General features: G+C 37.8%; 2 protein-coding genes across 3 annotated transcripts in view; one reads left to right on the forward strand and one right to left on the reverse strand.

The window, feature by feature from the left end:
* Nucleotides 1–717: 717 nt before the first annotated feature.
* LOC124168985 (cytoplasmic tRNA 2-thiolation protein 1) lies at nucleotides 718–10480 on the reverse strand. Its single transcript, XM_046547413.1, has 6 exons — nucleotides 10085–10480; nucleotides 9773–10004; nucleotides 9556–9674; nucleotides 7108–7299; nucleotides 3044–3290; nucleotides 718–1124 (listed from the first exon to the last, which is right to left on the reverse strand). The coding sequence occupies exons 1-6, from the start codon at nucleotides 10130–10132 to the stop codon at nucleotides 847–849; spliced, it is 1116 nt and encodes a 371-aa protein (XP_046403369.1). The 5' UTR covers nucleotides 10133–10480; the 3' UTR covers nucleotides 718–846.
* A 129-nt stretch (nucleotides 10481–10609) lies between these two features.
* LOC124168984 (centrosomal protein of 131 kDa) overlaps nucleotides 10610–26174 on the forward strand; it is a 36203-nt gene continuing 20638 nt past the window's right edge. Inside the window, exons 1-7 of one of the 2 annotated variants that reach the window (XM_046547411.1) lie at nucleotides 10610–11113; nucleotides 11224–11328; nucleotides 11407–11523; nucleotides 15835–17272; nucleotides 18083–18149; nucleotides 20811–20903; nucleotides 25075–25327. In XM_046547411.1, the coding sequence (XP_046403367.1) occupies nucleotides 11075–11113; nucleotides 11224–11328; nucleotides 11407–11523; nucleotides 15835–17272; nucleotides 18083–18149; nucleotides 20811–20903; nucleotides 25075–25327 (2112 nt within the window). In that variant the 5' untranslated portion in view covers nucleotides 10610–11074. The remainder of the gene's footprint in view (nucleotides 11114–11223; nucleotides 11329–11406; nucleotides 11524–15834; nucleotides 17273–18082; nucleotides 18150–20810; nucleotides 20904–25074; nucleotides 25328–26174) is intronic. The other variant, XM_046547412.1, reaches the window with a different exon arrangement.

Raw genomic sequence — 26174 nt, forward strand, 5'->3', positions numbered from 1 at the left:
CTGGAGGGCACAGTGGACAATGGGAGGGCGGTGTTCTGAAGAGAGTTCATTACACCTCAAAATTTTTAAACTCATTTTTGGTTTGAACTTTTTTTTAATAAACCCACTCATGAATCGCAGACATTACCCAATGAACTGCCAGTCTACAAAGTTTGATTAAATGCCAATACCCACATTTCGCACACTCCCCTTATGAAAAGTATATCTGTAGGTGTGGGGGTAGCAAATTGCAAAGGCTTCTCCTTTATATTCTCAATAGCTTGCACACAAATGGATCTAAAGATCTAAAAAAAGCAAGGTAGTGTTCATAACTTTTAATGAAAGGAAGCATAGGCATTACGAGATAAGAGATGAAAGATTATAGGGGAGCTTGGTAGCCCAGTGGGTAGGGTGCTAGGCTGCTGGTCTAGATGTCATGGGTTCAAATCCCAGGTGAAGCCTTCTGACACCTCCAAATAAAATTCTTGAACAGCCAGGTGATCCAGGGAAATGAACTAGCCCCCCTACCCTGAACTTGCAAATTTACACCTCTGTGACTTATTCTAGGGTGAGCTCAACCCTCACCTATCCAAACAAACCGTCGGGTTGAATCACTGAGTTAGTGACAGTGAAACTCAAAACTATTCTTCATTTTAGAGCAAAATAGGTGACTAGAAAACATATTGCATTAAAAGAAAGAATAAAATACAGTATTTAAGAATAATTGGTACAAAGAAATAACGATCAATAATAAAAATTCATTTTTCTCAAAGAGCTATTCACAGATTGTTGCAATTTTCAAAAATAAGTTATGTCAAACAAACGATTCCATTACCTATTCATAATGAAACAAAATCCATACAGTAATCACCAAGCCATGGATTTATCCTTCATTTTATCACTAACAGTCCTCAATTGTAGGCCGTCCATCAAAGTACTCGAATCTGTACCAGTATCACTATCATCACTCACTTTACTTGCAATCTCACTTTTTCGCAACGAAACTTTGGGCTTGCCCTGGTTCAAGCTGTCCAACAGCATGCATGCCTTGCACACTCCACCTGTAGCACTTGACACTTGTCCACACCGACTACAATGCCCTCTATTGGGTAACTGCTGCACCACTCCCACCTTTAAGGTTTCCCCTGCAATTAATATATCACTCATGTATAAATTTTCCACCATTTCCAGCATATGTGCAACAGTCACAGACATGCAAACACTAACAAAAAATAAATTTCATCAGTACCTAATCATCACGAAAATAATGAGCATACATAGATTCATTATATCACACCTTATGGTAGACTCAGCATACGATCAAAGCTGTTTTGTGCAAGCTTTTTAAAATTTGACAGAATTGGCACAATTAGCCATTAATTAAGCCTTATTTGCTGATGCAACATTTTCAACTTAACATTTACATATGCTGATCCTCTATGAACTGATTCCTCATTCAGAAACAATGGCGATTCAAGATACGATTGGATTCAATTAATGATCGAGCCTCCAAAATGGATTAATATCATAATGTGAGATTCAACTAAAAAGTTCTACATGAAGTTGTACCACAGAAAAGCTTCATTACATGACCTGTGTTTGGCCAAGGACTGACATCATCACATACTGTCCACAGCACAAAAATCTTACCACCCATGAGGCAAAAATATTCTAAGTCAAGAATTCCTACCAATTTAGCAATGCTGCTGAAGCCCCTACTGCAAAGAACAACAAACACTGAGCATGTAGCAAAGGCCTTCTTCCCTGCCATTCAAAAACAGTTTTCAAGCTCATGACATTTTGACCTGCAACTTTTGTAAGGTTGTGCAAGGTGGCGACACCCCCTCAACCCCCTTTCATCCCCTCCGCCCATCAAAACAAACCTTTCCAATCAAACCAAAACCTTTCAATTACGTACGGCAAGAAAAACACCAAGAGAGGGAAAAAGGAAGTGCCTTGCTAATGCCTCTGTACTCTATACTTTGATACTCTGTACTTTTTTATTTCTCTAGGACTGGGTTGCTGGATCAATACTATTCCCACATTGCTTAAAAAAAATTAGATGTTGAAGTCTGCTTAACTACCAATGACCTAAGATGAAAATTAAATGCCTATCTCGGGAGGCAGCTTCTGTATAGAGGTTATTACTTTTTTTCCTCATTTCTTTTTCTACATATCAATACACTTAAAAGTAAGAGGCATTAGTGACATGTGTCCGAGGCTGCATAGTTAAAAATTTCTACAATCAAAAAAATACCGAGCATATTTTGGTACCATTAAAATTTTTCATGCATTTTCTAAGTGCTTGAGCACCGATTAGGTTTCAAAAACTGCATCAGTATCCGAAGTCTCCACAGTAACTTTTGACCATTGGCCTCGTAGAATACATGTCATATTTTCATGTTATTTGCCAAGAATGCCACATAGCAAGGGGGTTCCCTGACCCACCCACCACCCTCCAGGGGTCAGGGGATTTTGTGGATTGTTTTTGAGGCTCATCTCTACCACCGCACAAAAATCTGGGATAACAGGATTTTTTTAAACCCAAAAATCGTTCATTGACTAGACTATTTGATGCAAATGAAGCAGCGGAGCTGGTCCTCACAGTTGCCGATGGCACTTTTTAACTTTTTTTAATCAAATGAAAGCTACTCAAAATGTTTACTTTTTAATCATTGAATCTTTACCCTGACAAAGATTCAACGCAAGTTAAAGTTATCTATTAAAGTTTAATTGTAAAGGAAAAAGTAGGTAAATTTTTGGTATTACATACATCACACTAAAATTTATTTTCGAAGTTAATGAGTGCAAGTAGAATCTACAAGAAGAAAGGTGCTATGTACTGGGGCATAAACAAGCTACTAATCAGCAAATTGCTCATTAAGAAAACCAAAATCAGGATCTATAAAACTATACTACATCCTGAAATATTCTATGGATGTGAAATTTGGCCACTAACAAAGACTTCAGAAAAAACCTCATAACCTTGAAAACAAAGTATGTGCTTAGTAAAATAGGTACATTGGTGTTACAGCCAAGTTAGACCTTGATCTACAACACTCACCAGAATGAATAATGTCCATGATGGCAGAGGGCCTTATTCTTTCCAGGTCTTTTAAAAATGTCCGAGCATGTCCTCGGTATGCTTGGGGTGAGTAGATGCATTCCGTTGAAAAATATGGAAGTTTAGCATGGTGAGCATACAGGACAATCTCCTTCTCATAACAGTAACGAAGTGGCTTCACCCTTGGGAGATCCTTACTGGCATTACTACCACTACTGGATGCATCTCCACTCGAACACTGGTTATCCTGGAATGAAACGACAATCATACTTCAAATTAACATCGACCTCCTCATTCACTTGAATTGCCACAGGAAAAAATTACCCTGAACTGGAAATCAAACAGCACATTTTTGATTTTTGATTTCCCAAGGGCATTGACTATAGTAAACTTCCACAATTGCTTTACATTGGTTGAGTTGTATTATTTGCCAAGTGTAAGGGCTGCCATTTTCTCATTCTGGTTTGTACTACTCATTGTCAAGTTCTTTGGAAATATATTGCATATTTGATTTTGTTTGTCATTCACGGAGTATTCCCACATTTCTTGTCCTCATGAAGGCAAATGTTAGTAACCTCCGCTTCGAAAATGTTATGACACAACCTCCTATGCCAACCTCCAAACCTTTACTTACGCTACTGGAGTGAGGTAGGTACTTACTCACTCCAGCCAAATATACTTATTTTTGTGGGGGGGGGGGGAGCAAAGATCAATGCAAAGTTAGGTTTACTAGGTACTTTTAAATAAGGACACCCCATAGTGGTAATATGATATTTAAAATAAATACACAATTTAAAAGAATTAGGAAGATATAATACAGTTTATAATAAAAAGAGAGAAATATTGAAGGTTTTGTGATGAAATTCATGGCTTTTCCCGGGTTTTTTCACAGTTGTCAAAATTCACGGCTTATTCACGGTCGAGTGGAAGTTCTGTAATAGTATTAACATACGGATAGGAGGTACATACTACAATGGCTTTAAATGGTAGGTGGTATACAGCTCAAATGTTTAAAGTTTTCCCTTTAAGGCATTCCCTCTCCCCCTCATATACGAGCTGAGTTCAATACGTAATGCAACACTTTTTCTCACCGCCAATTTTGGTTGAAAAATCTTGGCATTTCTTATGGTACATTTTTAAACATTCCTGCTCCATCTTGTATCGTTGCATTGACTTCCGATTGGTGACCGTGCAATACGGGGCTGTTAACCCATTTATGCCGAAGGTTTGAAAAATGTGAATTTTACCCTGATTTTTACATATTGTAGATAAAAATACGTATGAAAACAATATCCGAAAGAAAAAACAATGCATCTCTTGCCAATTTTTCATTACGAGGTGTTCCAAAAATGGAACACTAGGCAAATCCACTACTATGACGTACTCATTGGTAACATACAAAAAATTAGATTAAGACTCTTATTAAGTCACTATTGAGAATGATATCCAGGTGAACACTTAACATGCAAGGATACATTGCAATTTTAACATCGAAAAGTGGTATTTTTGTCACATTGGACACAGTGAGTTTGCTTTCCCTGCTTTACATTATAATGATCCATGCCGTCATGACGTGAGTCAAAGTAACGCTTCATAGATGGTCTCCCTTTCTTACCAGGCTCAGCAGTATGACAATATGTCTCCATATAGTGACAGGTCACACGGCGACGAAATTCAAGAAGATTCATTTGGTTCACATCGTTTAATTTATGCAATTGCCAAGCATTTTGTGAAGCCAGCTCAAAGCAGTATAACCAGAGGGCTCGAGTACCGTCTCTTTCCACGGATTGATGCTTGACACTTGTCAATACTTTCATGAACTTGGTCTACTCCTCCCATATACTGATTATACACCTTGATTAAATATTTGGCTGAGTAACTTGTATCTTTTTTTTCGGCTTTTGAGAATAACGACTGACTGTTGCAAAGGGTTGACCGGAAGATGCAACAGTCACAACACTGCTATCATTCCATCTACAAACAATTATGCCTTTTCCATCAATTCGGTAATCAAATGTGCCCATATCTTTTTTATTTAGGGTAGTATCAGATAGTAAGGAAGGTTTGTCTACGCGATCTTTTCTCGCTGTGTCTCTTGCTTGGTTGCCCATTGATTGAAGTTTATTAAGGAGTGCAATGCCTGTAAAAAAAGTTGTCGAACACAAAATGGCATTTACCAGGATGCTGTGTTGGGAGTGGCTCGGTCAATAGCAAAATAACTGAAGCACCTACATCATATTATTGGTATTGAGTGATCGGGATTTTTCCTTGATAAGGCTGAAACCAGCAATAGTAGCCTAGATGCGTTGGACCATACCAGAATTTTAACCCAAACTGAATAGGCTTACCCCGAATGAACTGTTTGCACTCGTGACGACCGAAATAGGAAATCATGGCCTCATCAAAGCTGAAGTATATTTCATTTGGTACAAATTTCATACAAATGTCATTCAGACGCTCAATTAGAGGTTGCAGCTTGGTAAACTTGTCCACGTGGTTCAAGTTAGAATTGTCAGCAAAATGCAAATTTGAAAATGTTGCTTCAAAAAGATCACGTTTCATTGGAACACTTAACTAGAGAATAATGTGAATCTGGTCTTTGCTCCCAAAACATATGTTATCTCGGAATAGAGACGTAACCACTCAGGAAAATTATTCCCAAAAACCTGGTTCAAGTTTCAAGGTTCACTTCAATATCCAGATATAGTTCTAAATATTCTGCTAGGGTTTTCATTTTCGTGATTTGTTCTTCTGGAACTACCTCCTACTGGCTGGGCAGTCAGATCGGCTTTATTCCATTTGCACACAACTTTAGTTACCTTTCTCTTTGAGCAAGATGATGTTGAGGCGAAGCAGAAGCCGATGCACCGTAATTTTCAGTAGTTCCACCATCCGGTATCAGCAAAATGTCAGCATTGTCAAAGTTCTCGTCAGAAGAACCATGAATGAGTTGAGCAGAAGCGCGCAGCAATGAACCGGGAAGTTTATTAATTGTTCCACATCGAATTGCTTGCTTGATTTAAAATTAAAGTGAATATTTCAGTGCGCCTGAATGTACACATAATAGTAGTGGATTTGCCTAGTGTTCCAAAAATGGAACTCTGTTAAATAAAAGCTTGTAACTAAAACAAAATATGTATGTTGTTTCAAAATTTTCTTCATTAAGAACTTTAGGTTAACTATTACTGAACATGCCAGGAAAAATTTACAACATCTGGGCGTAATGGAAAATAGTTAATAATATAACATTAGAGATGGTCTCAGAAAAACTGCCTTGAAAAAAAAGACCGATATTTCTCAACACACTGGCTGCGATGGGTTGGCAAAACTGACTAAATCTTTGCGCCCCATAATACAATATATCTTTATAAAGAGGCACAGGAAGAAAAACCGTGGCATATTCGTGTATAATGAGTCGTAGTCATTAAATTAGAATGTTGCGTCAGGTGTTCCAAAAGTGGAACATTAGGCATAAATGGGTTAAATTGACATCTGTAACAGAGGTGCATTCCAAACAGCAGGCAGTGACAGAGTTTCTTTGAAGAGAAAACCAGAGTATCTCAGATATTCATAGGCACTTGCAGCATGTCTGCTGCGATCTAGCAGTGGCCAAGAGCAAAGTCAGTCGTTGGGCAACCCGTGTTTCATCATCGCTGCCACGGCAATGATGAAGAAGTTATTGATGCAGTACGATGTTGGCTCCGACATTGACCAGTGGAATGGTACCGTACGGGCAAACAGGGTCTCCATTCAAGGTGGCATCAAGCCACAGCATTGAAAGGAGATTACTTTGAAAAATAAGTGCTGCGTTGCTGGAAGATTGGGGAATAACCTGATGCATTTGAATACTGAATAAAACAACCCCTTTTTAAGAAAACAAATGAGTTGCATTACTAATTGAACTTCCCTCGTACATACCTCCCTGACTCTCTCTATGCACACCCTCTTACTTACCTACTTCTCCACTACTTCATAAAAAACAACATGATTTCTGAAAGCTTTTTTCATTTACACAATTAAATTACAAATCATAAAAGCATTAATCACGGATTGTGTGTATTCACCTGAGTAATGGTATCACAGCAACGATGCAAACGGGCGACATCACCTCTCAGTATGTTCATCAGAACCGTTTCGGCCATGTCGTCAGCATTATGCCCAGTTGCAATTATATCAGCTTTTATTAACGCTGCTCCACGCTCTAATGCACCTCTTCGAAAAACCCCACAATACGTGCAATTGCTCTTCTTACCAACCTTAGGCAGAAAGAATGAATTACCATAAATATGAACAATACCCACAAAATCAAAAGAGGAACAAGAATAAAATTTGGCTACACTACATAAAACTTCCCTAAGATGGCACTATGTAAAATATTTTATGAATTACAGCAAAATGGGGACTGCGGCCCTCTGCATCGAGTGTTGAGGGAAATTTATATCAGGGCTCAAATTCAGATGAACCCTTCAACGCCTAAAAGAAAAAACACAACGTGGCACAGGGAAAGGAATTTACCCCTACCCTGTGGATGAGTGAAATTCACATGCTTGAGGCTTCGCCCAGCTGGGGTGAGCTCTATCATCATCCATCCAAACCAACCCTCAGGTTAAATCACTGACTCTGACCATGAAAATAGGCATGGACCATCACATATATGCACAGGGTTGGGTGTGTCACTTATAGGGAATGGAATCGTTTTAATTTTCCATTTAATCATCTAATTAGTGGCATCAAAAAATTAGCAGTATTTTAACCAATCTGAATACATATTTCCACGCTAGGGGCTCTGTAAATGTTCAGAAGGGAACCACCAAGTAAGAACCTGTGGTGGAATAAAGGGACAAGAAGAAACCTTGGCAACCAGCAACCTGATTTCTAATGCGCAACTAAGAATTCTAAGACTGCTCTGAAATTCTACATCAGCTTTTCGACATCCACGAGCTCACCTTTCACCTTCCTTTCCCCTTCCTCACTCATTCAGGGTGATGAGACAAAAAATGAGAGACAGAACACTCCCAAATGTAAGACGATGAAGAAAAAATGAAGGGCATGGCAATATATCAAATGCAAGACTAACTACCTCATGTAGGCTTCTGTGGGTAGCTTTTTTTGTGAAAAAGCAGAAAACGATGGGTTGGGTAATTATTCATTTGGTCTATGAAAACTTGTCACTGGAGCTTATCACTCTGAGGAACAAAAAGAAATTGATTGTGTGATTCAGGCTTCATGAACCGACGCAGAGTGAAGCCCAGAAGACTTCCATCTTCTCAAGATTAACTTATTCAACTGATGTCATGGAACTTATACTCCCATCATTTCTATATTGTGAATCTTCAGTACATTAGTACGAAGTATGAATGCATTGGAACAAAGCATGTGCAGGTGTGCATGGGGCAGAAAAACTCTAATTTGCCCACCAGAGAAATGGACAAGGACATAATAATGAAAGAAAAGATAAACACTCACACCATAGCTGAAAGAGACAGGAACGTGCATATTGGGGCATTCTGAGCCCAAGTGAAATAAGCCAATATGGCCGATGCACTACTTTATTCATTCGCACGATGCATTAAGCACAAACATACAAATTTAAAAAATGCCCAATCACTGAAACCCATTCCCTGGGTGTGCAGTTAATGAGTGGTGAGCTGCCCCACTGCCATTTATTGGTCACTCTTAAAGCAATGGGAGTTTTCTGTCTACAAAACCCACCCAAAATCATGGTAAATCTAAGCATCCTGGTAGCAGAACCGGGAGGTTCTGGATTCGAGTCCCGGTCAGGCCACATTTTTACCCTCTGATTTCTGGCTTTTTCCATCTACCGTAGCATTGTTGTCCTCATCCTTTATCCTTCATATAAGCTCCTATCCCTTTCTTTCCTTGCCTATGCATTTATTTGTGAGTGTGGGTGCGATGTGATGATGGAATTCAATAAAACTTGAGTACCATAAGCAAGAAAAGGATGTATGAAGTAATAAATACTATTTGGTCTTAGTAAGTTCTCAAGTTCTTGAATATTGTCTTAACTTCACATGGCTTGCAGGTCAATATATCAACACATTTCTAGATTGCCAAATGCCACTCGTCAATGCTTACGCAACATAAGTGTGCAAATAGTGGCATGGTTAAAAGTTAATTCAAGGGTTCTCTCAGACCACTCCCATCGCAGTATTGAATAGTCAAGTGTCTGACTGAAGGGACTCATCTCACATTTTTGTGTAGCAGAGATTTCAAGCTGCAACGGTTAAGAAAAAAAATTTAAAATAGATTATTTGAGGTGCAACTTTGGGAAAGAGATATTATAATTTTAATTTTAAAATCAATGTAAGTCACAAACTGCTCTTAGTCCCTAATCTAAGTTAGATTTGCTCATTTATAATTTTAAAATTTATTTAAGGATATCACAAGGCTCAAGAGATACAGTGGCTATTTAAGGTGGTCCACAAAGACATCACTCGTATATAAGAATGTACGGAAGGACTTGTGCACTGTAGTAGCATGACTACACTCACCTCTTGAACAATGGAATCCATTGTCCACCCATAAAGATCTTTGTAAGACAGGATTTTTAATGGCAATTTCAAGTCATCCCGGTTCTGCTTCACCATCTCCAAACTATCATCTCTGTAACCTAAAATGTACGATAATATATTCAATAATTACTCAAGCACCTACCTCCACAACGCGCTCAAAATGAAATGTAATGTATGATAAAAACACAATGGTTACCAGTAATGCCTTCATCAATCGAAAGCAGCGTCAAAGTTATTCCGTATTTATATCGGTCATTGAGTAATTGCAGAATGTACGCTAAAACTGTTGAATCCTTCCCACCAGAAGCTCCAACAGCAACGTGTTGACCACTCTTAAATAATTTCCCCTTGACAATGGTATCATGTACTTCAAACTCAAATGCCATGAAGAAACATTCTTTGCAAAGGGCACAACCAGTCTTGGGTCGCTGGAATTATATTTTTAAGCAAAACTATAGTACTTTCATTTTCATACAACTAAAGCTAGTTATTGGAAGTGATTCGTTACCTTCAATAGAGCGTTCTTCCCACACTTCATAGCACATGGAACTGGCATTTTTAAATTAATATTTCGGCGTAGTTCACGGTTAGTGCGTCACCTACATGAATTACCACTGCGACAATGAACATAATCCAACCATCCCAAAAGAAAGCGCGAATTAACATCTAAAGACCACTAGTGAAAATAGCGAATGCACCAAACAGTTTGGAAAACCTTCATATCCTATACCAAGGGTAGCTTGCTTAGAGAACGGGTACCGTCCATTTATCGCATTCCACCCAAATAATTCACCAAAGAGTACAATCCGCACTGTTATTATATTACGAAGATTAAAACTAAAATTTTGTAGAACACTCAATAATTAAATAGAAGTCATTCCCTTCGACCTTGGGCCTGTTTTGATCTCCACCAACAACTTCACAACATGCGCCAGGCATGCGCTGCCAGTTCGGATGATGTTAAAAAAAAAAAAAAACACCGAAAAACATTTCAGCGGGTACAAGACACCAACCCTATAGACTTTAAAAATTAACCTTTCGCCCTTCCTTAGTGTCACAGCGCGTCTAATGTGACCTATGAACCATTATCACATTTTTCATACCAAATGATTCTGACATTTATCGGCAAGTTTATTAGATCTCTTCAAGATAATCATGAGGCGGAATATGAAAGTGTTGGCGATTCCGTTTCCGAGTTTGTTCTCAGAGCTCGCGTTGCTATGATACCAACTTTTGTAAACATTGGGTCGCGTGGGGTCGTTTGGTTTTGGTTCAGGTTGTTTTGTGTCACTGGCAGGTGTACATGCGTATCACGGTTTTATTGCTCATAAATGGGTTTCGTAGAAACTGCTGGTCAATCAGTCAATAATCCGTAGTTCCTCGTAATTTCAGTGACATGAAATCGTCATATAAGTGGTTTCATGTACTCCGAACTGTGTTGATCTAAAGGTTGTGAGAAAACGTGGTCGGGACAATTTTTCCTATTTATTTTTCAAATATGTCTGAAGACAATGGATTGTGTCTCAGGGGAAAAAAGGCATGAACTTCAATGTCATAAATATTTATCTTTGCTTGATATTGATGAAAATGTATGCATTTTTGTCTCACCTCAGATGTTGTTTTCCTTATATTTTATTTTGAGATTAGGTCAATCCTAGGCCAAGACCCAAAAGTGGTTGTGATAAGTCAGCTACAAAAGTCAGCGCAGCCCACGGGCGACCGTATTCTGCTAATGGAAATCATAGAATTATGGTAAGGTTAACTTACCCTTTTTTGCTTTTGAAATTGAGTAAAGATGTGCTGAATTACTATTATTCATTTTTTAACTAGCAAGATAAGCGCTTCGAAAATTTTGGGAGACCTAAATCAGCAAGTGGAATTACTAATCAGGAGAAATATAATGTTGGTGGACAATCGAGATTGGCTGATCACTTCAAGGTATATGACGTAAGTTTTAAAGGTGCAACTTTTTGGAAGTTTGTATTAAGGTAAAGTACGTGAAATAAACTTGATGATTGTTACATCAGTCATCTTTTTCGGTCAGAGGGGAAATTTCTTCATATTGGCATTATTATTTGTTTTAAACAGCTTATTCCCAGTCCTTTCTGTTATTATCCCCTGCATTACAATGGAATCAGGAAGTAAGTAAAGATGATTGTGGTCCATATTTGTCAACAGTAATGGTGATCGGTCTGAGGTTTATGCAGAAATATCTTCATTTAAAATGTATCGTAACTCGCTGACCACTACGAGTATACTGAAACATACCTACTAAGAACTAAAAAAAGAAGAAAGTTTTTGTGTCATTCCCGTGGAGTAACAATTAAGTATTTTATCTTAAAACTCAATGGGCAGCCAACTCAATCACCTTAATCATGATTAACTGGTGTTGTTCACCGACTTAAATTTTTTAAAGAGATTAGCGACTACATATATAGCTACGATAGCTGCATGATGTTCTTATCAGGGGCAGAGCTAGGAATTAAGGCTAGGGGGGGTTTTAGGCGCATCTAATACTTACGGGTGTGGGGGTATTGCATACCCACCAGGGTAAGCAGGAGTTGCGGGGGCCCTCCAGAAAAATTTTAAGAATAATGGCGAGTTTTACGGCTTTCTTAGGGATATTTTATTAATATTTACACTATTATATAAGTAATACTGATCCAAATAAGTAAAATGGATTAAACTTTAAAATTTCTCTGAGCTCTGGGGGGGGGGGGGGGTTATCCCCCAAAACCCCCCCCCTCGCTGCGCCACTGGTTGTTATGGCTAACTAATGTTAGTTATAGCCATATTCATGTCTATCATACATGCATTCAGTGCTTTGGCACCCATTTGCAGTCTCAATGGGACACAAAAATAGCTTTGGAAACTCAAACAATCTTTAATACGGAAAAACATAGTTTAATTTTCATTCAATATGAGACAATCTTGTTTAAAATTTAAACTTTTCCCTTATAGCCCTTTATAAGAAATAGTTAAATCTACATACACATACATTGTATCGCAATCCTTAGATTGGTATTACTGCAAGCCTCCACTTCTCTCCATCTCGATCTGATAGATCCCGAGCTAGATCTTTTACCCTCCTGTGGCTCTTCTTATCCTTCTTAATCTCCAGTAATCCAGCCCTTGGCTTCCCTTTTGGCTTTGGTCCCCAAATTTTTATTTCCTCTAGTTTTTAGCGTTCACCATCGTCATAAGTCAGCATCTGAAAATTAGTTTTACTCAGCTCTCCATTCCACTCTGCTATATGCTAGCCTCTTCATGTTTATATATTTCTTTTCTTCTACATCCTTGAACTCTTGTCCTATGCAAAATTCAGGGCCACCCTTTGCCTCGTCCACTCAATTTCAATGATTGTCTTCATCAGACCATCATTCACTGTGATAAGGCTGAAATAATTGTCACACCTTCTTCACCTGCGTTTTAGAAGATTTCCCTATGTCCCAGCCTTTCTCTTAGCACTTACTCATTTTGCACTTGGTCGATCTAATTTATATTGATCATTATTGTATAGCCCCACATTTCCAATGCTTCTTCTCCTGACTTTTTTGCTTTTTTTAACATCCATGTTTCACACTCATTAATTATTGTCATTAATTGCTGGAAATATTGTTTGGGCCCCATAAAAAATATTAACCACATTGAAATGCTAGTTAGGTCATAATTTCAAATATAACCAGTCCTTGGGTAGCTTATATTTTCACATAACTGTATCATCATTGCTGGAAAATGCTTGTATGCCTGGTTGTATTGCCATCAAGCCTGTTTAGGGTTCGTTTGAAATGGCTATCTACTTCTTGTGATCAGCCCTGGATGTCTATAGGCAATATTATGCGGTTTTATCTGATTTTTGTGACAGAATCTCTCTAGGCCTTTTTCCTTCTACTGGCTGCACTAACTTCTTTTCCTATATTATTCTAGCTTTTGAATATCTTTGTAATTGGATATCCTTTTATTTTTGATACTTGAGTGAACTCTGTGGGAATGGAACCATAACTTTAAAGACATCTTCTGACTTTTATGATAGAATTCAATTTTGATAGAGGAAAGACTATAGTGATATAAAAATCTTTTATCTAAGAAATTGGATGTCAGGCTTGCCAAAATAATTTAGTAAACCAAGTAAATTAAAATTAAGTAAAATTAAAGAAATAAATTAGTGTACAAGTACAAAAAATATGTAATAATAATAGTTTTTTTATTGCTCTCAGTGGTTTGTTTATGCAAATATCAAACTCTTCAATTACATGCATAAATTGTTGCCAAGAGTAGCTTGAATTGAAAGGTTAGTCAATATAATATTTTATTTACAAGATACTCTTCCACAGACTATAAACCATGTTTTATTTTTTTAAATCTTAGATGCTATTTTTAAGTCATAAATTTTGGTAATGTTTTTTAACACTCGAGCAAGAGCATCATAAATTTTACTGGACCAATGATGTGAACCTTTCTGATAGAGCTGTAGCTTGTAGGAATTGTCAAGAATGTCATTCTTCCTTCTACTTACATGTGAATTATGGAATGGAATTGTTTTGATGGTACGATTAAGGAAAAGTAAGGTCTCCAAACCCTAGGCGTCGCAGCATGCAGCACTATGCAAAATCTAGCCAACCTGTCATGTTTATTGGTCCTTCCCCCTTGCAGTCTCATAAACAGTTTCTCATTAACAAGATAATTATCAGCAAAGCACTCATTTGGGATGGGCATCCAGTTCGCTGCTCCCGCCAAGTATGGACTGCGGTCTGTCATTAAGTTTCTGGAAGCGGAAATAATTGCTCCAATTGAAATTCATTTTCAGTTGGAAGAATTGTGTTGTCCAAAGTGCATAGACTTGCAAAATGTATGGAAGTGGTTCAGAAAATTTACTGCTTGCTGCCTCAACGTTCATGATGAGCAGTGGAATTTTCAAAATCAGCAGGCAAGATTTTGGCCAATGTCTTCTGGGACAGGAAATGTGTTCTGCTGGTTGATTTAATACCCAAGGATACAAAAATCAACCACACAAGGAACTGTGAGACCCTGAGCGAACTTTGAAGGGCCATCCAGAGCAAAAGACACGGCAGGTTGACAAAAAGCATTCGATTGCACCAGGATAAGGTGTGATGCCGGCAAGGGATAAGGGTGTGAACCACAAAAACATGTCACTCATTGAGAAATTTGGATGGAAGGTGATTGATCACCCAACTCACAGTCCAGATATCGCTCCCCGTGAATATCATCTCTTTCCAGTCCTAAAAAAGATTTAGGAGGGCGACAATGACGACATTCAAGAAGTGGTTCTTGCCTACCTACGGGAAGCTGGTTTAAGGAGAGGGTACAAAATTGTGTCTCACGGATGGGGAAAGTCATCGAGCACAAAGGCGACTACATAGAAAAACAGTTGAATGTTCAAGGCTTCTAACCATGTACTTAATATGCTTTGATCTCAGCAACTATGAAAAAAAATTTGGAGACCTTACTTTTCATATGACCCCTAGTACAATTGCATGTTTTGTTTAACATATATTACCATCATATAGATAATGTTACTTGGTAATATCAGTATTTTATGCTCTACAAACCCCAAAATGATACATTTACCTTATAAATTGGGCAAATACATAATTGTACAAGTACTAAATACATAATAATTTCTCTACTGCAATCATAAGGATGCAGTTCAATATTCATTGAAATGATAAAAGTACTCTTTTTATCAACAAGGAATGGACTATCTTCTTTTGCAGGTTTAATTTATCAATGCTTTATATATGCATATATGTTTTCTGGTAGTATGTAAAATCATGTTTGGTTCATTATATAAGAGACTTTAATATGCACATTAAGGTACTTTAGGGCATACATATGTATCTCAGATTTATGCCCTAAATTATTATTGTGAATATTGCTGTTCTTACTGAGTAGTTGTTCCTGTTCTTTTAGCAAAATTTACTAGTTGCTCTATGTATAAACTCAGAAGTGATTATATGTCCACTAAAAAAAAAAAAACGTTGTAGTTCCCCCATTTGGCATTTACAATAAACCTTATCACTCTCGTTTGTATTATTTGCATCTAAATAGTCTGATTAAATGACAATTGGTGATAGGAAAACTATGATGACCATTTATCATAGAGAGTCTTTGTCCAGAGCTCCAACTGATGATCCAGCTGAGCTGTGACCAATACATTCTACATTTTGGTTGGAAGTGATTATCTTTTTCAATTTTTAACTCAATTTTTAAATTCAATAACAATTTAAAAATTTTCAGGCCAGTCTCGGATCAAAAAAGTCCACCATAAGCACTGAGGATATTACTTCTAATGAAACTGAAGGTCAACTCGAAAAGACTCCTCATTCATCACGAGGGATTCCTACAAGAAGTAGCATTCTGAAGGAAGACTCGTTTTGTACACATGAAGGAATAAGATGTGAAACTCCTTCTGTTGGTCTTAAATACCTCTACCACAATGCTTTGAAAGGTGGTGAGATTCAAAAGAAAACTGAAGAAGTTGTAATCTATGGAGTCAATCACCAAAAACATATAAATTGCTCAGGCCTTTCAAATGGTTCATCGCGTGAGCACCTCGAGTGTGAAAAAGATGATGTTAGCCGTGCACTTGGTGTTTCCAGTTATGTTAAAAAGAAAGACTTGGGCGTAAATGATGGAAAAAATTTATCAGACAGTAATAATAGATTATTAAAATCTCCAAGTACATCTGGAAATCTTGAAAATGTGATCAAGAATGGTGGCTTATTGATGGATTTATCTGAAAATCAGTGTATTGCATCAGAATCAATGCAACAAAGTTCAGACGAAAATGTAGAAAAACATACTATGGAGAATAATCTGATATCACTCCTGGTGGACATAGAGGATGAAATGATCTCCTGTAATAAGCATAATCGTCAAGATGATCCTAAGAATAATAGAAAATGTCTGCCTCGTCCATTAAATCATCTCTCGTCCCTGTTAGACGATGATTTTCCCGCCTCTTTTGCTGGGATTCATAGTGAAATCAGATTATTTGAAGTCCTCTGCAATGTGGATGAAAGTAAAAAGGGAGGGAGTGAATGCCATGACCAGAGTATGGAATACGAGGAAGTGACATCAGAATCCTCCCCATCTGCAATGTCATCTGACTCACTGGAAAAGAACATTGTAGAAGACACGAGGGCCGAGATAACCTCGCAGATCAAGGAAGTCGACAAAATTCTGAAAATGTCTCGAGAGTGTTTGCAGGAAGACATAGCCCAAATAATAAGTATCCAGGAGAATGGTGTAAAGCTACGAAATGGACAAGAAACGGACAAAAGCAGTAAAGTGACTGATGAGAGGCCTTCGTCTATAGAAGGGTCATCTGATCATGAGGCTGTTAATAAGGAAGCAGAGAACGGTCAGGATACTCCGACCAATTGTGATACCAGTTCCAGCGATGATTTTTTTGGTGATATGTTTCATTCTGATTCATCAATGGCTTCCTATGATGTGAAAGTGTCTAGTACAACATGTGAGAGCTCACGTCGTCCAGTTACATCCCTCAATGAAACTTTTACCAATGAAGCTGGAATGAATCAGAAGGAAAAATCATGCCTTTCAATGGAAAATTTTGGCAATGACAAGAATGATCAGTTTTCTGATGATGACTCCACTTTTGGTGATATATTGTCCACCCTAAAAGTTCTGGAGAAAGAAGAAAGTGAGCCAGGTAACGTTTAGCATTTGTAGATGAGCTTTGGTAGTCAAACGGGCACACACTCAAGCACAGGGTTGTAGATCACACACAATTATTGATCACCAGTAGACCCCAAAATATTTTAATCAGGCAAGTATGCATGGATCGCTAGAAGCACTGCATTGTCCATCTACAGAGTGAATATTCATTCCAGTCATTTTGACTCAGCATTTCTTTTAACAAAATCATTGAAAATTCTGAATATGGCCTGATTTCCTGACAAAGGATTCACTTGATAGATTAGATTACAGTTCCTGCACGTGATAGATTACTTTGGGTAATTGCATACATACGTGGAAAAAAGATTTGTCTGGTGAAAAGTTGTTGAACCTGCTTATACCATCAGTAATATGTATTTGGTTTTTGAAGGCTACTCAGGTTATTCAATGGCTTAAAATTTTAATTGCCAAAGTTCTAGGGTACCAAGTTTTAATCCAGCCCTAGATGCCTGAAGCCTTGAATAATCCAATACGTCTGCCGAGAAAGCATCAGACACCACTGTTACTCAGTTACTCCGCATGAAGTTTATTTATTTATTTACCAGGTTTAAACTCATAGTTATATTTGGATAAATAAATCTGGAAATTCCTAGAATATATTGTCACTAAGTGGGGAAATTCAATGAAGATGAGTACATACTAGGTTATTATGAGGGTACGTTTGATTTGGGATATGAGGAGGTATTCCATTGCTTCTCTCTACTGATAACTTGGGATAATTCTTATATTTTTTTATCAATGACCTCTTACTTTGCATTCTATCTTTACCGATAACCTTCCACAGTTTTGCTGTCTGCAAGGCCACCCCCGACTGGTTCAGAATTGGAGCATACACCCAGAGTGAAACTAAAGTGAGTAAAATATTTGTCAACTGCATTTGTGGGAATAAAACTTTTGACCCTTCATTGAATTGCTGTGTTATAGGCTTCTTTAAAAATATGTCAATAGCTGTGTTAAATATACTCAGAAATAAATCAGAAAGAAGTTATAGATAGGGCAAGTGGTGTGATCTATAATGTCACAAATATTTCTTGGGTTTGCATCCAGGTTAAAGCTTTTATGCAAGCCGACGTTGCATAAAAGCAAATGGATACAAACCCGAGAAATATTTGTCAGAAGTATTCACCAGGAAAAACTTAAATTGTTTATAATGTCACAGTCATCTCATGTCATTATTAATTCTGTTTTCCTTTTTGTTGAAACCAATCAAATTACAAAAAAACATGGAACAAAGTGAGGATCATATTAGTGATATTTACCTCACTTTTTTACCTTTAAAAAATTATTTCATCCATATTTTGTTAAAAATTTATAGTTAAAAGAATACCGTGCAAAGGAAAGTAATTCATTATGGCATAGATGCAAATTAGGATCCCTTAATTAGTTATGACTACTGTATACATTTAGTTGTTATTCGTTCTTGGTGTACCAAAAGGTTTGCTAATATTGTAAAAATATTCAAATAATTTTTCTTTATAATGCAATCAACACATTTTATAATGAATTGATTTATATTGGGGATGTAAATATATTTGAATGAAGAAAGTTATTTTTGTTGAATCGTATTGTCAAAATATTTGGAATGCATTTTATTAGAAAAAGAAAAAGCATGAACCACGTACAGCCCCACTCCTATGGGCTTAACTGGGCATAGCCATCACAACACACTGAATGTTGATCAGAGAGTTTACAATCAATGGTAAGAAAGTTATAGTTTGTTCCATTAGAAGTAGTTACCTAACGAGTTTTTTCCCAACAATTTTGTGGCGGTACGTTGCCAAATCTTGGCAATTCCTAACATAAGCCCAGGCACAGGGAACTTCTGGCATCTGTCATTGATCAAGTGAGGGAAAACTCCACTAAGACAAGAATAATAACCAGCAAGAGAAAAAATTGTGTCAAAATTAGATGTCATGTTCATTAACTGGCATTTGAAGTTATGTATAAATATTCAACTTAAGAAGTATTTCAATAATAACCATTAATAAGCTAATATTCTCGAAACGAGCCTTAATCAATATGAAAGTACAAATGGTGATTGTGTCAGCACCAAAAAGTAAGTTGAGAATCGCTGTCAGAGGTGGAGGAGTGTGACTGCGGCGAGAGCCCATTCAAGAGAGAGGGCAGGTCCGAGGCAGCAAAAGGAGGGGAAACCCTTAGCAATGGAGTTGAGGTTATTTCGAGGGTGAGGAAACATCCAGTCAGCTCAAACAATCCAATTTTCCTGGCACTGGCCGTGTTGACAGGAAATTCCAGAACAGTGCTCGTCATCCAAGCATAGTCGGGAGAAAGCATACTCTGCACGGTAGACCACCTTCTCCACAGTCTTCTCGGTGGTGACTGCTGCCAGGTGGGGTGGTGGACATTCAGCCAGGAGGTCATTGGAAGTCGAGGAGGGGGAGGACATGGTAGGATGAGGTCTTGGAGGGAGAGAGAGAGAGTTTTGATGGGTGAGCAGTGGACTAGTTGTCACTCCAAACTGCAGATTATGCCTCAGCACCAACTCTCCCCTGGATTTCCAAATCCAGATATCTCTCCGCTCAACTGCTGTATAACTGTTGAAGTGATGGTATGGCAGGTTCGGTTGCCAGAGTTCCGAGGCTTAGAGTCTCCTAGTCTTTGAGTCGAAGGCCTTTGTGCGAAAATACTTAGAGCGAAAAGTCCTTGGCAGGAGAAGTTCTGCAGGTAAGTACGGAGGATTTTCATAGGAATTTTTGGGGGGTTACCAGATATTTTGGGGTGAGGGAATACACTAAAAAATGCTGCAATTTTATTAATAACGTAGTGTTTAGTTCCTAAGTTGTTAGACCTCAATTGATATTATCACTAGAAAAAATTTCAGTGTTAAAATTACTATTCAGACAATGGCTGTATGAAAAATATATATAAATGATGTACGAAATAATTGGTACATGTATATATTTTATTGAGACTTAATATATCTATTATCGAGTGAAAAAAATGCAACGTAAGTTAGATATACATATTTTATTTATGTACATATGTCCACATTTTTTTCTTAACTGTAGCTGATGTTGTGTAGGGACATATATTTAAATCATATTTTTTTGTTTCCTTTTTGTATTGCAAGCTATTTTTTGAGACTTTTCGATAACTATTGATTCAAAAAATGTTATAAATGTTATTTCATGTAATACAGTTATTTCTAATAAGCGAACATACATCTCCTACTGAATTTAAAAATGGCATTTACTGACCAGTCTTTAAGGGCTTGGCTGGACCAAACTATATTATTCCTAACATATTTGTTATTATTGTTTTATAAAAATTATTGTTTTTTTTTATTTCTTTCTTTAGTTTCTTCAGAGTAACTTTATTATTTTGATGACATTAAAAACTATTTTTACTTCTTTCCTTGAGTTGAAGTAAAATAATATCATCATTGTTATCATCAATAATAATAATAACAACAATAATATCATCAATATCATCATTATTTTTTTAAAAATTGCATAAATTAACTGCATATGTAATGGTGTTTCCATCCAAAGGGAACTCCTCTCATTTCTGGATGATGTGGATCAGTCTTGCACCACCCCTATCCAGGCTGTTGGGGAAGGTCTGCCAATGCCAGATTCTGGAAGGTAAATTTAGATCGAAATGGTTTACATTTATGGAAGTGAAATAATTCTGAAAGCATTTCTGTTTGTCCTGTAGTACTCCAAGTTACCATTTGTACAATGCCATTCTGTATGTGAGTTCTTATTCTTTTTGAATGGGATGCAACTGTTATACCGGAGGAGGGATCAGTTTTAGGAAATGAAGTCGTAGTATTTGGTGGTGCAGAGATTATGAGTTTTGCCTGAAGTACTTAAAAATTTAATTTTAGCTGTATTGAAATTTTATGCTAGATATGGTCAATTATAAAAATCATTTGCACTTCTGAAATTAGTAGCGAATCATCATGCGAATACCTATGAAAGTGTGGGTAGTCTAAAAACTAGAGATGGGTCGAATAGCAGATTTCTCGAACTCGAATATCGAATTCGAATATTAAATCATTGCTTGAATATTCGAATACCTCGAATACTAAACGATGAATGAGGGAATGTTTGACTCGGCTGCCTATGCAGCAGGAAACACAAGATAATGGGGAGTAAGTTTGATTTCCTTTAAAGAATTCGAACAGGAATTTTGCTGATTAATGGAATATTTTAATTTTATGGAAACAATTAGGCATACAGTTGATTCAACTAACATCTTTTTCAAATATTCTAAGGGGACACACCACCTCGCGAAAAATGATTGCATGCCGTCTCGGCATTTACACTGCCACGATGGATTTCTGTCTGATGTATACATTCTTATCTACCAAACGCCATTTCAGCGGCATGTCCATCTGATACTCGGCCTCATCCAACTTCTTACTTTCAACAGGTAGCTCGCTTTACCCCCACTCCTGCTGTCAAGTGCTAGCGGACCATCTGAGGCGTTTTGCAAAATACACGCGCTTCTCCTCCGGATTTTCTTCAATTATTTTCAGTCCATCTTTGTATGTTCTCACAAGATAAGAAGATGAATTCGAATTGCAAATGCGAATGCAGGGAGAAACTAAATATCCTGAGAAAATATCCCTTCGTCTGTGGCTGTGACAAAAGAGATTTATAGCACAACTAATAAATTGTAACTTGATATATGTTTTCAGAAAAAATACTGCATCAACTTCCGAGAAGCCCTGCTGCTCATATCGAGTCTCCCCAGAATGCTAAGTCTCCGTCGTATTTTGACATTTATTTCCTCCTGTAAAATGCTTAAGTAAAGTCAGAAATGCGTCGCGTTTGGTCTTATTCTTTTTCAAATTACGCGCACATTACTAATATTTCAATCCATTAAAGGTGTAATATCAATTGCCGAAAGTCATTGTTAGACATCTTTTGGGCTAATAGGTGATTCATGCAGCAGTTGACCTCCAGAAACTGGGAACTTTGAAGCAGGTAGGCTGAAAAAGGTCAGTGTTATGCACCTATTGGGTCAGTGGGTGAGAAAAGAGGGGAGGGCGTGAAACACGTTTTTATTTTTCTCGTGTAACTTGATAGTTTTTTCGAAGTTAAGGTCTTCGTAATACGATCACTGCGTGAGCTGGGACCTTTTGTTTGATTTCGGAGAAGGGGAAAGGGTCAGAGTGGGTGAGGCAAGTGCTGAATGGAGGGGGATAGTGGATCGTGGGAAATGCCCTAAGGTTGCTATCCCATGGCACTGAGGTTCTCCTGGTGGGGGAAACCGGGGATTTTCGAATTTTTTCACCCAATCATTTTCGGTTCCCCACGTCAAACTCTTTTCCCTGCTCTAATCCACGAATTTGATGTAATTTGTCAACTTGCCTAAAACGGTGCTGCGTGCACTAAACGACTACAGTTCTCTACATTTTTCCTGGTCAACTACCAACGACGTGTGTGCGACAGTGTATGACGTGAAATTCGAGGTATTCGAGACGGTACCTTTAGCATAACTATTCGAGTTCTCGAATATCAAAGTATTAGAGGTATTCGAGTATGCGCGGATACTATTCGCACATCTCTACTAAAAAGGCTATTCGGGCTTCCAGCCGGGTGGTCTCCCTCCATTCTGCCCTATCTACATAGGTGCCTTGGGATCTATTGATGGGTGCAACATTTCAAAGTACATATCTCCTGGCATTCCTACGTTCATCAATACTAGTCAGTAATGCAAAGATTGGTTTGACTTAGCTCTCCTCTGCACTTTCCTATCTGCCTACCTTTTTATATTTACCTTTGCCAAGTACCTTTTAAGACATGTGCTGTGTAACTCATTCGGGGTCATCCCTTGCCCTTCCTCCCTTCCACCTGTCCTTCTGCAATGATTGTCTTCACAAGGCCATCAAACCTCTTTACGTGATCTCTGATTAAGGTGTCCCATCTTCTTCTTAGGGTTTTTAGAGGGCTTCATTTTTTGCCCACTCATGGAATTGCTTCCTCATTACTCTCTTGACTGATTCATTTTATCTTCATCAGTGATTTGCTATTGCATGGAAACTTGATATGTAACTGGAAAACTAGGGTTGTTAGGCCAGAATGTCCCAGTGATTGGCAAAGCCTTAAATTTGAGGTGTATTAATAGAAAGGGAGGAGCATTTTGGAAAGAAGTTCCTTGGAGGGAGTACACTAATAGACTGCTATCCAAAATAATATTGGGGAGGTTTGAAACCTGTGCTTGCCAGAGCCTTGAGCCTTTGTTTCCTCTGCTAGCATCAAACTAAAATAGAATTTGTATACATAACCTATCTGAGTGTCAACCAAACATATCTAAGTTATAAGTACTTGTGACAATTTATTGATTCAAAAGACTGCATGGATTCAAGAGAAATGCTTTCTTTAAGTGAAATATCTTCTTTAAGTAGTTTATGAGGTAAGTTTATGGGAGCTTGAAGTCATGGGTAAATAAAAACACCTAAGATGAAATTTGCCATGAAAAATTCACTTGGCTCAGCCAGGATTCAAACCCATATCTTTCTATTGCCGTTGGTCCTGTGCCATAATGTGGACTTGAGACGTCAGCGCTTTGTTTAGTAAACCGAGTCTGAGATTAAACTTGGAAGGGCATGTAACTCTACTCTGTTCATTTTATTTTGTGAGCTGTGGCTGAGCTGGTGTGGCTAAAGCAAGGGAGAGGAGGGATGGTTCCTCGACACGTGACTTTCCATTTGCCAATCAGCAGACGGCAGGCGTGGCCCAGCACTTTGGAAATTCACTCGCTCTCAAACCTCCATCTAGTCAACACAGTGAAACTGCAGTGTGCTGTGGAGCAGCATTGCCAAACCTCATGCGTTCTTTTTGTATGCCTTTCACCAGCGGTACCACATTCAGTGCGGTAGCTGACTATGTCATGGGCTTCTGTGAAGGGATTATGCTCAATCCCCTCCAAATGAGTCGATACATTGTCTCAGCACCGGGCCCAAAATACCTGTGGCCACCCATGACTTGCACGTTTTCAGTGACAAACTAGGGTGGCTGTGTACATTTGGCAATGTTGAGTTCACTCCTATTCCTTTCTCTCCACACAACCCCTCCCCCATCAGCGATGCCCTCCGAGAGTGTCCAGGCTCTCACGAAAGCTCACCCGCAAACATGAAGTGAACAGATAATATTAGCTTATCTTACTGGCAAACAGGAGATCTGGGTTCAAATCTTGGTTAAGCCTAATGATAATCTCTTAGTGAATTGCATCATTGGTGAGAATTTGCAATCATGCATGTGACTACATGCAAAGCCAAGTGTTACATGGAGTCTTTGGTAAATAAAGAGATTGAAACTTAGTAAACTCCACCAATCTTTTTAGTGTAGACCCTGACTAGTTTGAACATCATGTGTCATTGAAGGGAATTACGTAATTTATATTTCACCTAATTTTTTTATCTTATTTAATGAGTATTTTCTTTGAGAAAGACTGGCGAGTGTTGAAATCGATCAGCATTCATCTAATAAAAAGTTGTGTGGAAAAGAATTTATTAACGTTATTTAATTTAAGCTTCGCTGTACTTATTTAGCCATGAATTTGAGTGATATGTACTCGGTACCACTCTGGTTTCAGATGCCAATATTTTGAGTGAATCTGTGAAACATAATTTGCAACTGATGTTGTCACTTAAAACAGGTAATACATATTTTTGATCAATTTGGAAGTCTGCTGTAGCTGCCACTCATCACAGATTCCACAAGCTGTTTAATCAATTCAAGTATACTACATAAATCTCTGAGAGAGAAGAATCAAAGTAAAATAGCATAAATGTCTTTCCAGTTTTGCCAAGAGGTCAACTGAAAGGACTAACTCCAGTGAAACTTATGAGAATTCGGAGAATCCAAATGAGTTGATGGCACGAAATCAAATTCAGGAGATGCGATTGAAGGAGCAGGCTAAAGGATTGGCTCTTCTCAAGCAGGAATTGGAGAAAACGAAGGAGAAATCTTTGAAAGACAAGGAAAAGCTTCGGAGAAAGTTGGAGGAGGAGCATAACACAATTATGGCCAGGCATCAAGAGTTCATTGAAAAGGTTTGTGAAATATTTGTTACTTCATTGAAATAGTTAAGGCTGGTGTGTTGAAATAATTAGCAAAAATTTAAATAAATTACCTAAAATATTTTGTGGAAATGATTGTGAAAATAGAAAATATTAGCATGGATTGGATGTTATCTATCATTTTTTTTAAAAACTAACAGCCTACCCCCTCACACAGTGCATTAAAATTGAGATGAATTGTTTCTTAGCCACCTCTGTTTCAGAACTTACTTCTCCATTCTATATTACATATATCCGTGCTATTTTGCATCCCAAAATGTCTTCCTCAATGATTAATGGATTGAGTTAGTAAAGCTTGGAAGGAAAGTGTATGAAACATGACTCCTACACCGTGCATTTCAGAAATTTCACATTAATTCAAAATTGGCTGGTGTACGCAGTAATTTTCCCAGTAATTTAGCCAGGTTTTGTGCTATGTAATATTTTCTGTAAGTGCCGCTGCCTCTGACCAAAGGATAGTACAATCCCATGCTAAGTGCTCCCTGCAGTGCATTTACATACTTTAATTAATTTATTCTGTTAACTGGCCTTTATTTTATCTCATAGCTTTTCCATTTCTCACGCTAGCATCCTGGAATTTCCATGTGTTCCAGGATGAAAGTCACAGACATGGTGGTCATTTTTGAAACACAGGAAATTCTTTTTCCAGTTGACATCCACTTCTGATTATTAGACCAGTTATGTAGTTCTTTACCTTATTCATATTTTCTAAGTTCCAAATGTCACTTGTTGGTAGCTTGTTCACTTTTATTGTTCAACTTCCATTATGTCTATTGATCTCCCGCGTATTAATTAATCTGTTCCATATCTTCCTTCCATC

The sequence above is a fragment of the Ischnura elegans genome, chromosome 12, assembly GCF_921293095.1.
Source record: "Ischnura elegans chromosome 12, ioIscEleg1.1, whole genome shotgun sequence".
NCBI lineage: Eukaryota > Metazoa > Arthropoda > Insecta > Odonata > Coenagrionidae > Ischnura > Ischnura elegans.

What these genes read in the sequence shown, in the direction of transcription:
- LOC124168985 (XM_046547413.1), bottom strand. Translation starts at nt 10,132, where the DNA reads ATGCCAGTTCCATGTGCTATGAAGTGTGGGAAGAACGCTCTATTGAAG. An exon ending in GATTGATGAAGGCATTACTG is followed by an intron (nt 9,675 to 9,772) that starts GTAACCATTGTG and finishes CGTACATTTTAG; the next exon opens with GTTACAGAGATGATAGTTTG. An exon ending in TGGATTCCATTGTTCAAGAG is followed by an intron (nt 7,300 to 9,555) that starts GTGAGTGTAGTC and finishes TTTCTGCCTAAG; the next exon opens with GTTGGTAAGAAGAGCAATTG.